At 47.5% G+C, this 15,404-nt stretch overlaps 1 protein-coding gene across 1 annotated transcript in view; it reads left to right on the forward strand.

The window, feature by feature from the left end:
* TP73 (tumor protein p73) overlaps window positions 1–14,281 on the forward strand; it is a 54,724-nt gene extending 40,443 nt beyond the window's left edge. The window contains exons 5-14 of the mRNA XM_020808026.3: window positions 1,089–1,275; window positions 2,577–2,692; window positions 3,773–3,882; window positions 4,244–4,386; window positions 5,398–5,486; window positions 5,806–5,930; window positions 6,632–6,786; window positions 8,215–8,347; window positions 10,069–10,162; window positions 12,596–14,281. Coding sequence (XP_020663685.3) covers window positions 1,089–1,275; window positions 2,577–2,692; window positions 3,773–3,882; window positions 4,244–4,386; window positions 5,398–5,486; window positions 5,806–5,930; window positions 6,632–6,786; window positions 8,215–8,347; window positions 10,069–10,162; window positions 12,596–12,928 — 1,485 coding nt within the window. The 3' untranslated portion in view covers window positions 12,929–14,281. The remainder of the gene's footprint in view (window positions 1–1,088; window positions 1,276–2,576; window positions 2,693–3,772; window positions 3,883–4,243; window positions 4,387–5,397; window positions 5,487–5,805; window positions 5,931–6,631; window positions 6,787–8,214; window positions 8,348–10,068; window positions 10,163–12,595) is intronic.
* The last annotated feature ends 1,123 nt before the right edge of the window (window positions 14,282–15,404 follow it).

Consider the following 15,404-nt stretch of genomic DNA (forward strand, 5'->3'; position numbering starts at 1 on the left):
GAATAATGGAGTGGAAGGGACCTGTAGGGCCACAGAGTCCAACCCTCTGCTCAATGCAGGAATCCAAATTAAAGCAGATCTGATAGATGGTTGTCCCGTCTTCTCTTGAAGGCCTTCAGCACCGGAGAGCTCACCCCCTCCTGAGGTCATGGGTTCCGTTGTTGTACTGCTCTAACAGTTAAGAAGTTTTTGTTTGGAAGAGAGCTGCTGTAAGTTAAGAAATCTCTGTAGACTTTATCTGCGGCTCACTGAGTCTCATGTCTCGGCGTGCAACATCATGCCTACAGAGATTTCTTAACTTACGTCAGTTTCCATCTAAAAGGTAAGCTGTCTGCAGAGCTCTGCAACAGGATTTCAGCCACTGAGAGAATGATCAAAACAAAGCAGTATCACTCTTGCTCCACATAAGGATGGAAAGTGTACGAATGGGGTCCATTTGTTGTGCTTTTGGAACAAATTGAAAGAAGAATTGACAAGGCCATTTGTGTTGTTCAATTGTCGTGCCCAAAATGAACACATACCGTGGTGCCTCGCTTTACGATTGCCCCGCATTACGATGAATCCGCTTAGCGACGATCTTTTTGTACTTATATTCTTCACCTCCCCTTGTAGTCTTAACTCTAGTGTACCCACCCGAATATGCCTACCTCAGCTTGTTTTAGAAGCTGAATAGAGTAACTCCTGGTTAAGTTTGGGCAGGATCCTTCCCTAGCCCTATCTTGGTATTGGGAGACCACTAGATTTCACGAGATAGGGCTAGGAGAGGATCCTAAAGTTCTGAAGACCTATTATTGCTAATCAGAGTTGGTCATATCAAGCTAGAGGGACTGATGGAGCAATTGAATAAATCTCATACACTGGAGAGATAAAGAAACTCTGATTGCCCTTCAGTCAAGCCAGTGCTGGCTTTTTCTCGTTTGGAAATGCAAAGATCCCTTTTCATTAGGAAGTGTCCAGTTCTCTCCATTTTTCCTCGAGGGATTTTTAAGGTAGGGATTGTCCTCCCTGGCCATCCTCAGCCCCCGTCGTACGTATAGGTTGGGTCTTAACCTTGCCTGATCCATGCAAAAATCTGTTCCTCTTTCTAGTACTCGCCGTTGCTCAAGAAGCTCTACTGTCAAATCGCCAAGACGTGTCCGATCCAGATCAAAGTGTCGACTCCGCCGCCGCCGGGCACCATCATCCGGGCCATGCCCGTCTACAAGAAGGCAGAGCATGTGACAGAAGTGGTGAAACGCTGCCCAAACCATGAGCTTGGCCGCGACTTCAATGATGGTGAGACCGTTTCCTCCAGGGGCATGTTTTGCCCCTAAACAACACATCTACATTTTGACCCTTTAAAAAGGAGCTTGATTTCCAGCCCTCTTATCATCCTTGTTGCCCTCCTCTGTTGGTTTAGCTCAACATTGTTATTGACAAATGCTTCGTTCAGAATGCTTTCAAGTGGAAGATTTTGCAAGCAATGGATAGGATTAGATTTTCTTTTCTTTTATCCAATTATAGCTCCTGGAATTCTTCAGCCTGCTGTGTCACTAGGGGTGCAACACACAATCAATAGGATGTGGTGGCCAGAATCCTGGTAGGAATTGACACCGGCATAAGTGTAACTGACTTACATTGGTCAATTTCCACTAAGGAATGAGCTGTTGTTCTCATTACTAGTCTTGTGTCAAGTCGTACAACTTGACAGCCATCCGGAACGAAAATGGCAATTTGGCCCTGCGATTTACAAAATGATACTTATGCCGGTGTAAATGCCCCATAACATTTTGGCCACTGTGCGGAGTCGTTGCGAAATGGTTTCAATTGTTTTCCATGGTTATACAGTTTTGGATTGTTTCACAATCTTGAGCAGTGTGTTCCCATCTCATATTGTTTAGTGCTCTTTTGCTGCCTCTCATCGTTGGACATAACATAGAAACATTCCAATTAATCATTCAATGTATTAACGAATGGAGTGGCTATGCACATGTGGTAAATGGATAAACCATACAGTTTGCTCAGTTTTTTATAAAATCACACCCGGACCCACAAGAGCATGGAGATTTCTACATGATCTTAGAACTGCAGAACTGGAAGGGATCCTATAGAGATCATCCAGTCCAGCTCCTCTTAAGGAGGCCACAGTGGGGGATTTGAACTCCCAACCTCTGGCTCCACAGCCAGAGGCCTAAACCACTGGGCTATCCAGCCGTTCATGTCAGACCTTCTGAAGGACACGCCACCCCATTCCGCTCTCCTTTTCCAGTCCTCCCTTCCCACAGCTGTCACCCAACCTTTCCTAATTACTGAGGATGCTTTGGGTGCCTATCCACCTTGAAGATCTTCTTCCTTTCCCGAAAGAGCATCGCATATGGCAGTGGCTCCCAACCTTGAGTCTTCCAGGTGTTCTTGGACTACAACTCCCAGAAATCCTGGCCAACACAGCTAGGTCTTCTGGGAGTTGTAGTCCAAGGACCTCTGGGGACCCAAGGTTGGGAACCACTGCCCTATGGGCATGATCCTGACCTTTCTAGCTCCAAAGAAACGTTTGCCATTGACCTGTATCTCCTGTTTTCATGTTTGTGTCTTCACAGGTCTGTCTGCACCGGCGAGCCATTTAATCCGCGTCGAAGGGAACAACCTCTCTCAATACGTGGATGACCCTGTCACTGGGAGGCAGAGTGTTATGGTCCCATACGAGCCCCCACAGGTGAAATATATCCGTGTCCACATTGTGGAAGCACTGTGGGATCATGACTTGTAGGAAACCCAAATACACTGTTCAAGATCCTGTTACTTAACAAAGAAAATTGCACTAGAGCAGGACTATTGAATCAAGGAAGGGTTTGGCGAGTCAACCCTTGGGTCAGCTCCATTGATCCAAATGCATCTACTTTTGCCGTCACTTGCTTTAGCTGAGTAGGTCGCAGTTAGATTTGACCCATTTGAATCCATGGGACGTGCAGAAGAGCCGACTCAGCAAATCCCCATTGATTCAGTGGGCCTACCTGTAGTGAGGCTGACTATGTGAAGCAACAGTTTTTTTCCCCACCAAGATATTGCTTTTAATTCACCAACCTTGCAGCAAAAAGAGAGAAAATCACCATCCTGGCAGTTTATGGGAAAGGTTGCCTCACCCCCTAGTGTTCAGCAAAATTACTGCAGCTTTTGCTTTTTGTTCTTATACGCTTGATCGTATGACTGTATAACCTTTATTTTTCCCCAAGAGATGGTTCTTCCTCCCATCTTAGCTTCATAACTCTCTAGGGCTTTAAAAAAAAAACTCCTTACAGTATCTCTTTGGACTAAGAGTCCAGAATTGCCCTGCTAGAAGGGCCAAACCAGTTCCCCACAATCTGTGGCTGGTGTAAAGGTGGCTCACCTGGATGGTGATGTAATGATGGCCGCCATTTTGTTTTCCAAGGAGGAAGAAGCTTTGGGAACTCAATGCACAGTTTCTGCCCTGTTTTGTCTTTTCTCCTGGCCCGAAAAAGTGCATAGGCTCCACCCCTTTTCCTGTTAGGCTCCACCCCTAAGCTCCTATCATTTCAAAACAATCACTTCAAAATTCACATGTGCTTCTATGCCTATGTAATTGGACACCAGTCATTGTCCTCTGTCTTGATTAAGGGGCCAGACACTAAATTTCACACATACCTAATTGGATACCTGAAGAGCGTATGCCGCGAAACTGTTTACTGTGCCTTCAGCTTAGGAAGAGTGACATCGCACGTCCGAATATCTGGGGCACTAAATTTGCTTTTCTCTCTCCCCACTTTGTTCGGAACAGGTGGGCACCGAATTCACCACCATCCTGTATAACTTCATGTGCAACAGCAGCTGCGTGGGCGGGATGAACCGGCGACCCATCCTTATCATTATCTCGCTAGAAACCAGAGAGTAAGTGGGTCACGCCAGCTCCTTCCCAAATCCGGGCTAGTGACGTAACTTGATTCCCAAGGCAGACAGAACTAGGCCTGGAGGTCTCCAGGGCATGGGGAGAGTGGTGTCACCCAGTATTTGGCACCATGTCTGTTGGTTTTCGTATCTATTTATTATTTTTTGACTCTTTGTTATCAACACAAACTCACATGTAGGGTTCCTCTCAAAGGTCTGTTGATGTTTCATAAGCATCTTCCAAACCTGTCGATCTCTCCATATGTCGGTAACTAGCTAGACAAGACTGGGCAACAGAATATTTTCTTAGCACATGGATAGATGCCCATTGAGTAGATTTCCCCCTTTGTTTCCCCCCCCCCAGTGGGCAGGTTTTGGGCCGGAGGTCCTTCGAAGGCCGGATCTGCGCTTGCCCGGGGAGAGATCGGAAAGCAGACGAGGACCACTACCGCGAGCAGCAAGCCCTGAATGACAGCACCACCAAAAATGGCAACCCCAACAAGCGGAGTAAGTCATGGGGCTGCAGCTGAAGCCTGGGGGCCAGTGTTGAAGGGCTGGGACCCTCTAGGTGACGGGCTCCCAACCGTGGGTCTCCAGATGTTCTTGGACTGCAACTCCCAGAAATCCTGGCCAGCACAGCTGATGGGGAAGACTTCTGGGAATTGAAGTCCAAGAACACTTGGGTAACCCAACGTGGGGAGCCCCATGCCCTGCTAGTGGGGGACCTGTTCTGGGGTGGAAGGGTCCAATATCCACCCCCAGAAAGCAACTAGCAAGTCTAGCTTGATGACTTACATAAGAAGAGGCTGCAAAAGGCTGAGGCCAAAGAAGGGACATAGGAGCATCCCACGATCATATCAGTTCTGTGTTGAAGTTTGTGTGTCCTTCTGCCTGGGTATAAAGAGCTGTAGGTAGTCTATACACTCGACACGAACGGGTCCGTTCCTTTCCAGCAAACGCACAGCTCCCTGTCCTTCCAGCCGTAGATTTCTGCACCCTAATCCTAGTGCCCTGGTCAAGTTCTCTTCCGCTCTGCCATAGAATTCCTGAGACTTCCAGAAGAGATTAGCTGCCAGTTCCCCAGATACGTCCACCCCTTTCTCGTGAGCCGGCCCTTTAGAGTCTCAGTCACTCGCTCTGAGACATCTGTTGGAGAAAGAATAAAAATGTATTCTCAAAGGCTTTCACGGCCGGGATCTGATGGTTGCTGTGACTTTTTCGGGCTCTTGGGCCGTGTTCTGAAGGTTGAACAACCAAAAGAATAAAAATGTTTCATTACTTACGGTTGAGAGCAGATCAACAGCAAAAACCAACGAACAACCGCTTCCAACAACACTCAGCAGAGCTCTCTTTGAGAGAGAGAGAGAGAATGGTCGCTTCTACAACGCTGTTTTTCTTTCGGAAGAGGAATCATGGCCACCGTCCACCATCACCCCTGGCTGGCCCCCCCCATGCCCTTATGCTTCTCCTTTCAAGTGGATCCCTGTTTAATGGCCTCCCCTCGTTCTTCCTTCCTAGCTTTTAAGCAAAGCCCTCAAGGCATCCCAGCCCTGGCAACTGGAATTAAGAAGCGAAGGCACGGGGAAGAGGAGACCTATTACGTGCCTGTAAGTACCGCTGAAGTTAACAGTTTCCTAGGCTGTCTTGTACAGCCGCCCCCCCCCCCCCAGTGCCTGGAGGATTTGCACTTGGCCCACTCCACACCAGGGTGGACTCCATTAGTCCTTTCTGATCTGTAGACTCTTAGGATGTTATGGACTACAGCCCCCAGAATCCACTACCATTGTTTCTGGCTGCAGAGCCAGAGGTCGGGAGTTCGATTCCCCGATGGGCTTCCTTGACGAGGATCCATAGGGTCCCTTCCAGCTCTGCCATTCTAAAATGATGAGGTTGATGATTATGGTTGTTGTTGTTGTTCTTATTCAGGTTCGTGGCCGGGAGAACTTTGAGATCTTGATGAAGATCAAAGAGAGCCTAGAGTTGGTTGAGTTGGTCCCCCAGCAGTTGGTGGACTCTTACCGGCAACAGCAGCAGCAACTTCTGCAGCGCCAGTGAGTCCCCAGTGCTTATCCCCATCCTCCCTCCATCTTCTGCAGCTTCCCATGGGTAGTTAAGGGGGTGGTAAAGGAGGAAAGGGCTGCATGGTCGAGATATCACGGGGCAATGATGGGGCAATGACGGGGCAATGACGGAGCAATTAGAGGATAAGCCTTTCTCCTCCATGGAAAGAGTTCCTTAGACGGCAACGCCAGTAGCATCCCCCAGATATTCTAAGAACCCCACGTGACCTCCCAAAACTTTGATCGGCTCCTTGCCAGTCTCGCTCGCTCGCTTTGGAAAAGTTCCTTTCTTGGGTCACCGTTGCTCGAATCCTGTCGCCGGTATGGCCCCCGGGTTGTTCCGTCAGGGAGAGAGGGGAGTTGATTGCAAGCTTTAAAAAGTAAACTTTTCCAAGCTCTGCGGAAAAAGGTAACAATTTCAGTTACTTTTTAAGAATCAGGAAGTTACTTTTAACAGCTGTTAACTGTAACAGGTCATTACTTGGGGGAAATGACTTGGAGTTAGAGATGGGAACAGTTGGATTTTTTTTGGACTACAACTCCCATAATTCCTCAGCCAACCGGGCTATGGCCTGTAGGTCTCTTAAAGGGAAATGTCCCAAGCTGCTCTCTACAGGGCCCATGAATCCAGGCGTCTGTTCTTCGGGGAAGTTCGTTTTCCCCACCTGATTGTAGGATCTGCTTCCGATTAGGTCTCACCTCCAGCCTCCCTCCTCGTACGGTCCGGTTCTGTCGCCAATGAACAAGCTCCACACGGGAGGGATCAATAAACTGCCCTCCGTGAACCAGCTGGTTGGACAGCCTCCGCAGCATGGCCCTGGGGCCGGCCCGAACCTTGGGCCCATGGGTAAGGTATCGAACATGTGAGACCTGATAGGTTTCTGTCTTCTCCTCTTCCTTGAGAACATCAAGAGTTTACCAAGAGTGCTCCAGGCAGGAGCACCGGGCTGGGAGCCAGGCTGAAGGATTGGGAGTATGGAGCTGGAACAAGGCACCAAGATGCAGGAGATCAGTGAAAGCAAGCAGGAACCAAGGCAGGGGCAGGAACAGAGGCAGGAACACCGGAGTCCAGATACAGAGATGCAGGAACAGGTGTAGGAACTGCACAGCACAATCCAAAGACCTTTCTTGCTGAGGCCAGTTTTGGGAGGGGAGAACCACTCCTGAAATAGGGTCTTCAGGTTTCCAGGTGAACTTCATGAGTGGCCCAGCCAGGCCAGGGCCTGAGCCTGTAAACACCTGGCCAGTCCTGGGTCTGGCTGGCCCCAATCCTGCAGCTGACAGGGCAGTACGAGCCAGAGCCTGACACCAGGACGAAACCTACTTAGCAACTGGAATTAGCCAAGAAGATCCATCGTTCTAGGATTAGGCTGTGCTTCCTTTATCCCCCTCCACCCCCTGCATTTGGAAAAAAGAAAAGTCTGTGCAATACTTTTAATTTATTAGAACATCTTCTAACAGTCATGTCTGAATGGAAACTCACGTCCTTAAAACAGTAACTTTGTTAGTGTTCATTACTTTAGATTTGGAATGTAACTGCTTATATCCTTGTTACCAGGAAAAGTTCCTAGCTGTAATTATGGCTGGAATCCTGTGCAGTAGCTACTTTGGTGTAACGCAGTGTTAAGCTTGTGATAGCCGCAATATCCCCAAGGTGGGCGTGTTATCCATGAATACCTTCTGCCAACGCATCGTGCAGTCACAACCGGAACTATATAACTGAGTGACCTAATCTGCCTTGCCTGGGTTTAATGCGTAGCAAACTAATTTTAATTCAATTTCATTTAATTTATATACTGCCCTGTTAGTGCCTGCATTACTCTGGGAGGTTTACAAATTGCAAAGTCACAAAGTTACAACTCTCAAAGACAGGGCAATATAGTGATTAAAAAAATCTTTGAAAGAAAAGAGAAAACAGGAAAAGAAAAATCAAGTATTAACATGAACAGGATCTGGTAGACTCGGTTGTTAAAGGCAGCTTCGAACAGTTGTTTTTAATAGTTGTTAACAGTTTTCTGACCATGAGGAGGGAAGGAGCCTCCTGTATCTCCACTGGCAGCCTGTTCCAGAGAATAGGGGCCACCACTGATAAGACCCAGTTTATTTTCTTCACTTTTCTGGCCACGCTTGGTGCGGCCATGTTTATCCACACACATCTAGGCAGGTGATGAACTGGATTTCAGCCTCTCTATTCTGAATCACTATGTTTGGGCATGTGGTTGGATATGTGTTTCAAAACTCACTGAGCTGGCTTTTTGCCGTTTCTTGAACCCAGGGCCAGGCATGCTGAACAGCCACGCCATGCAGTCCAATGGAGAAATGAACGGCGGACATTCTTCCCAGGCAATGGTCTCCGGGTCCCACTGCAGCCCCCCTCCACCTTATAATCCAGACCCAGGTCTCGTCAGGTAGGGACGTGGTCGCTGGGTGTCTCAACGTGGGCTGACTCTGTGTCATCTCCTATCGTTTTAACCTTACACTAACCTCTGTAGCAACTGGTTTCCACGTTTGGTATCAGGTGGCCCTGCTGTAACCACCATGGAGGTGGGGTGGAATGAAAGAAAAATCTGTTTCTTTTTTTCAAGCTCAGGGTCCTATTAGAGGAATTGTTTACCAAAATTTTTCAAAAAGTCCTCTCCTGTGTGGAGAAAAATACCCGTTTGTCACTGCATGCAATTCTCCTCCCCTCCGTATCTCGCATTTACCCGTGCTTTGTTTTCTGATTGGTCCCTGGCAAGTAAGCATGGGCTTCATTAGCAAGTTTGGTTGTGGGAGCATGCTCTGCAGAAATAACCCCCTTTTGAAAGGGAGAACAGATTTATCGTCAGGGGCAATGCCTTTCCCTTAATATCTCATTGGACACTCAGAGGGAACAAGATGGCTTCTAGGTCTTTCTCAAGACCCCAAAGTCCATCTGAAGCAAGAAACATTTACACTAAAGGAGTTGTTCTCAAATTCCAGTCCTCTGGAATTCCCACCCAACCTTGGGTCTCCAAGGTGTTCATGGACTAAAACTCCCAGAAGCCTTCACCACTTGCTGGACTGGCCAGGATTTCTGGGAATTCTAGTCCACGAACATCTGGAGACCAAAGATTGGGAGGCATTTCTCTAGATCAGTCATTCTCAACCTTGGGTCCTCCAGATGTTCTTGGACTAAATTTCCCAGAAGACCACCGGTTGTGATGGCCAGGATTTCTAGGAGTTGTAGTCCAAGAACATCTGGATTACCCAAGTCTGGGAGATACTGCTCTTGATGTTCTGGACATCAAGACTCCGAAGCTCCATCCAGCATGGAGAATATTCATGGATATCAGACGCCGATAACATCTGGAAAGGCAGACACAGAGCAACACTGGACTCAAGCATTTCCTTTTAGAGTGGCCATTTAGTAATGATGATAAAAGCGGCGTGTAAGATTTGTGAATGGCTGCTAATTCAGAAAATAAGGCTATGGTATAAAGAGAAATAGAAGAGTGGGGGACACATTAGCCACCAGGAGCTAAAAGTTCAGAGGTAGCTTCCGGACTCTTTCTTCAAGTGCTTTATCCTTAAAATAGATTTGGGTGAAATAGGCTGTTCAGATAGAGGTGTGTTAATATAGAGGACACCTGCGTGCTTTACCTCTCCTGGTTCTTTGAAATCTTTCGCTGATTTTTGCTTGTTGTTTAGCTATTCTTCCCCTAGTTATAATCAAATTATTGTTCTAGATTAGGGATGTCTTGTGTTGACTTCCAGTCAAGTTGTATTCAAACTCTAGGGAACCTAATTGGGTTTTCAAGGTATGTGAGATGTTTAAGGAGTGGTTTACCATTCCCCTCCCTCCCGTGAGTTAGTAGGGCTGAGAGGGGATTTGAATCCAAGTCTCCAGAGTCTTCGCCCATTACAGTTTACGAGTGGCACCATGCTGAAGCCCTGATTGGGTTGATGATTGTCGTCCAGTGCCCTTCAAAAGGGCAGAGGTTCCTTACTCTTGCTATATACACACTTCTCTGAGAACAAACCTCCCTTGAACTCAATGGGACTTACTTTTGAGCAGCCCCGTATAGGATTGCACTGTCAGAAGGCAGCTGATGTGTCTCAGAATCTAACACCAATTTTATTTTCCGTATATATTTCTTTTCTCCTGCAGTTTTTTAACAGGACTGGGGTGCTCAAACTGCATTGACTATTTCACTTCCCAAGGGTTACAGACTCTTTACCACCTGCAGAATTTGACCCTAGAGGTAAATACTTTTTAAAGAAGATCGATTGCTTACTGTGTCTTTTTTTTTCTTGGTCTCCATGGGCTGCCAATCTGAAAATGTAGAGGGGTGGGTGGATCCTAAAGAGTAGGGTTATGTTCGAATAACGCTACAGGGTCTTACCAAGGTTGACAGGAGGTTATTTTTGAATTTGAAGACCAATAAACTCACCAATGAGAGAAAGGTAAGCATTTGATTAAAGAGACAGCAGGACAGAAAGCATGAACAGTAAAGGAGCAAAGTTATATGGCAGGCACTGGGTTGTCTGGAGGTTAGAAGATGCATACAACCTTCCTTCCATCAACTGGAACCAGTTGCACCATCTTAGAATAGAATCAAAGCCTGCTTACCATTAACCCTGCAAAGTTTATTTCTGCATGCTTGCTTGTCAAAAGACGGACGAACAAAACCGGCCAATCGGTCAAAGAGTTTGACACCGGCTAAGTTGGGCCTAAGCTAACTCCCCATTTCCAATAGATGGGGTACATTCTGTACTTCCTGTTTTGACCGACGTGGACAGTTCTTTGGTTTCAATCTTACAGAGTTGAGACTTTCCAGCTCGGCTGAAATGTCTCGCGGAGCTAACCCAAACATCACTTTTCTGTCGTGTGCAGTGTCTAAGCTTCTAAACTGACCTCTTAGGTCCGATGTGTATTTTGTGCCTTGCACATTTCTTGAGCTGTTCGTTTATTCTTTGAAACGGGTTATGTGTGGGGCGTGGAGAGGGACAGAGAGAAACTTGAACAAATCATTGTGCGAGCCCTGCGTAGGGTTGCCAGGTCACAAAGAACTTCCATGCTTGTCTGGATCTCCTGGCAAAGATCCCAATTTAGGGCCGGTGGCTTTGAAGGTGAAGGTTTCTTCCATGTATATGATTTTTTTTTAAAAAAAGCCCGGGCATGCATCCCCATCGTTTCTCAGATAGCACAAGGATGCATTTTTTCTATCTAACGGGACACTAAAGAACTGACATTTTTGTATTTGCGAAGGCTTTCACGGCCGGGATCTAATGGTTGTTGTGGGTTTTTTCGGGCTCTTTGGCCGTGTTCTGAAGTTTGTTCTTCCTAATGTTTCGCCAGTCACACTAATCACCCATCTACAGAAAAAGACAAAAGCCTATCTCACAGCCATAAATACTGCACTCCCAAGCCAACTACACCAGAGCACAGAGTGCTGTCCTCTGAAGATGCCGGCCACAGAGAATGGCGAAACCTTAGGAAGAACAAACTTCAGAACATGGCCAAAGAGCCCGAAAAACCCACAACAACCAACTGACATTTTCCTTTGGTGCTTGCTTGCCGTATTACCCAATTTGCTGGGCTTTGGCTCCTAATTCTGGACCACTTTGTGTGGATCTCCCCTTGTGGGCTTCCCTACAATCAACAGGCCCACCGGCACTTCTGATTCCTCTCCCAAACCCTTGCTTCTCCAGCTTCTGCAACCTCCCAAGCCTCCATCCTGTGGCATTCCTAGAAGTCCGTTTCTGGATCTCAGGTTTAGCCTTGACATCTCAGTCAACAAACCTGGTTAAGGGTTTCAGGTCTCAAAGCTCTGGATGGAATTCTCAGGGAGTGGTTCTGTTTCTCCAGGGCCTCCGAAGCCAGGAGACAAATCTTGTGAGAAACAGTGTCCAAAGAGAACAAGATCAGATTTCCACAGATGGGATGTCTTGAAGCCCTGAACACTATCTCCGTTCATTGCCAGAAACCACCATGTTGAATGGCTCAGTGAGGGGATGTTTGGTGGGTTGAGTTGGGCTTCCTTCTCTTTTGACCCTTGCCTGTCCCTCTATCATAACAAGAGCCGTCTTCTTGGCTTCAAATTTTGGCCCCGACAGAGCGGCTGGCAGGAAGTTTTGCTCGTGTAGCAGAGCTACCAGGTTGGCTGTTTTCCATGCCAGGCAACACCCAAGATGAAACAGATCATTGATATTTTGGTGGTCATGTGAAGCCCTGGGATTCTGTCTACCTGGCAACCTTATCTTTAAGTGTTGTAGTTGCAGTCATTAATGTTGTTGTTTTTTGAGGAGGATGAGGATGTTTCGATTTATATACTGTCCCCGTAGAAGGGATATTGGCAAATCATTGAGTCCAAGTCCTGATTTCAAGTCTTTGGGAACAAGTCCAGAGTCCCGAACACAAGTCCCTATTAAAAATAAGCTTTTCCCCTCAGAAAAAAAGAGGAAGGGGTGGCTGGGTTCCAAAAGTTGCAAGTTGAGTCCAAGTCATTGGGGGAGGGGGAAACAGAGCCAAGTCCAAGTTGAGTCACAGGTGCGAATCCCGCAACTCAAGTCCTCAGCTCTGCTCCATAGTGGGAAAGCACTCTCTGGGCAGTGTCTCACAACGCTTCCCACAATCTCTTCGCGTGCATTGTTTCCGAGCAGCCAGAGATGATCCATGTTGTGTTTCCTTACAGGATCTCGCCGCACTGAAGATTCCGGAACAGTACCGGATGATCCTCTGGAGAGGCCTCCAGGAACTGAAGCAGGGCCATGACTACGGGGCCCAGCAGCTCATCCGCTCCAGCAGCAGCAGCAGCAGCAACGCCGCCACCATCTCCATCGGGGCCTCCGGCGAGCTGCAGCGTCAGCGCGTCATGGAGGCCGTCCACTTCCGCGTCCGCCACACCATCACCATCCCCAACCGAGGCGGGGCGGACGAGTGGTCGGACTTTGGCTTCGACCTGCCGGACTGCAAATCCCGCAAGCAGTCCATCAAAGAGGAGTATACGGAGGGGGAGATCAACTGAGCGCCTCCGTCGGAGCGTGGCCGCTGGCGGACAGGGCCGAAACCCTCGAACGGGACCCAAAAGGCGTTTGGCGTGAGAGCCGAGCAGAGATCGGGGGGCCTTCAGGGTGAGCCACACAGAGTATTTTTCAGAGTTCGTAGCAGGGAAGTTGAGCTCTACCGGTGGAACTTCGACGACGGTCCATTGCTACGTCCTTTTCTACACAGAGCTGGCGTTCCTTTTTCCGACGCCAGGCAACTCATGAGAGGAATCAGGCAGGTTGATATTTGGGTGGTCGTGCTAAGCAGGACAACACAAGTTGGCGGGGGGAAAAAACCCCACAAGACAATTTGCAGCTTGCTGAAAAGCTGTGAAAGATCAGCCCGTCTCCTGCCTCCCTTTCATCCACCTTCATCCACCAGAGATGCTCAGCACTAGTTTTGTGTCTTCTCCGCACACCCGCAGGCGCTCTCGCCTTTTCTCCGAACGTCCGTACCACGATTTGTTACCAAACCGCCGAAGACTTTATTTCTCTCCACAAACTGCCAAAAAAAGTGTTCGTTTTTCTACTGTTTTCTGTCGAATGAGAAGAAAAAGCAACTCTTTATAATCTGACGATCCCCAGTGATGAGTGTATTAACTAGAATGGAACCTTGATGTAAAAAAATGGCAGCTTTCTGCACATGTGGTATATATATATATATGTTGTCGTAAGGTTTATTATTATTATTTTTTTGGAAGCTATTCGAAAGAGGGTTCACAAGCTAAGCAAGACTTTCTCCCCACCCAGAGAAGGCCGAAAAAGGTTGTAATCCTTTCCTGATCTTGCTAGTTTTTTTTTTTGTTTTTTTTTTTTAAACATGATATACAATGTGTATAAAGTCCAATCAGTTAGTTTAGTGTGTGGAATTATTCCCCACATGAGATGTCCAAAAATGTCTGTAAGAAGAATAGACCCCCCCCACCCCATGGCAAAAATCCTATTGATGTCCCTGTTAAGTTTTTCACAAAGCGCTGGGGCTAATTGCTACTCATTGCTGAGGTGCTGGGACCAATCTTGGTCGCACAACTGGCACCGCAGGAATTAGTTGCCATTAGCCACCACCAGCTACGTAAACTTTTATGTGTTTGTGAACATGCTATCTGTCCGGCCGACAAAGGAACCGAAACACGAAGCATATTCAGTTGGCTTCCTTCAACTCTTCTCCACACACTTCAGATTTCAGATGATTCGGTGCCATGCCTTGCTTCATTGGGTCACGAACAATTAGTACTCCCGTGATTTCAGGATGGATTGACGCTTCATCGGTAGAGGGCTGCCCTGAGTATTTGGAAGAAGCAATGCATTGAGGAATCACATTGTCGATCCCATGTTAGATTTGGCTCCCGGCCTAATGGTTGGGTTTGCAGGCCAAATTCTCTTATGGCAAATGAAACTGGAACAGCAGCATGATCCTTCTTTGCTTGAATTGAATCCCTTCTGGAAGATTCTGCTCTCATTTTAAGTGGGTTTTTTTTAGGGGGGTGCAGAGGTTTGAATGCAAAATCTAGTTTCCAGATCTTAGGACTTCATGGGACCCTAAGTAAGCTGAAGATGTATTAGTACTGCAATGACGGACATCTTCTGAAAGTCCAGGGACCATCAACTCCGCTCCTGGAGTGTCATAATCACCCACCTTCCACCCCCCCCCCCAAATTTTAATAATAATAATCTTAGAGCTGCAGAGATGGAAGGGACCCTAAGGATCATCTAGTCCAGCCCCTATCAAAGAGGCCCACTGGGGAATCAAACTCCCAACCTATGGCTCCACAGTCTGAACCACTGCACAAATAATTTTTTTGAAAAAAAATCTGTACAGAGGATGTGGGGGGCACTGGGGTGATGCTGTTCTCGAAACATGGCAGAAATATCCCTTTGATCCCCCCCCTAAAGATCAGGAGAGATTTTAAAAATGCTGATGAGGGGATGTGCCCTGTCAGCTGTACCCCATGGGCAAAGCTGTATGGGGGACCCACAGCGCCCCCCCCAGAAGGAGGCCCTGGGAAACCCTTTGTGAGTCCTTTATACCTAGAAAAGGACCAGTCCCCTTGCTTGCCTTAAGGCCTTTTATTTGCTGCCGTCTTTCCTGGAACAACCCACAGTTTTTAACGTCTGTCATCCTCTGATGGCCCCACCCTCCAAAATTAGGTGCGGAAAAAAAAAACCCCACCATACTGCTTTGCAAGACGAGATTCTCCTAAAGGACAGCCGAAGAGAGTCACAAAAGGTTATTCAAAGCACTGCTTTGTGTACTGCCCATCTATCCCCCCCCCCCAAAAAAATGTTATTGTAGAGGTGGAAATGGGACAGAAAAGCGGTCGAGGCATAGAATTCCTCACTGACCTTGGCAAACGGTGCCAGAAATGGGGAAAATCGGTTTTTGGTCTGCGAACATGGTCGAGGAGTTGCAGTTTTTAAGAAAGCAACAATAGGCTCACATCTGTTTGCCCTGAGGGG

This window comes from Pogona vitticeps, chromosome 7 (genome assembly GCF_051106095.1).
Source record: "Pogona vitticeps strain Pit_001003342236 chromosome 7, PviZW2.1, whole genome shotgun sequence".
NCBI lineage: Eukaryota > Metazoa > Chordata > Lepidosauria > Squamata > Agamidae > Pogona > Pogona vitticeps.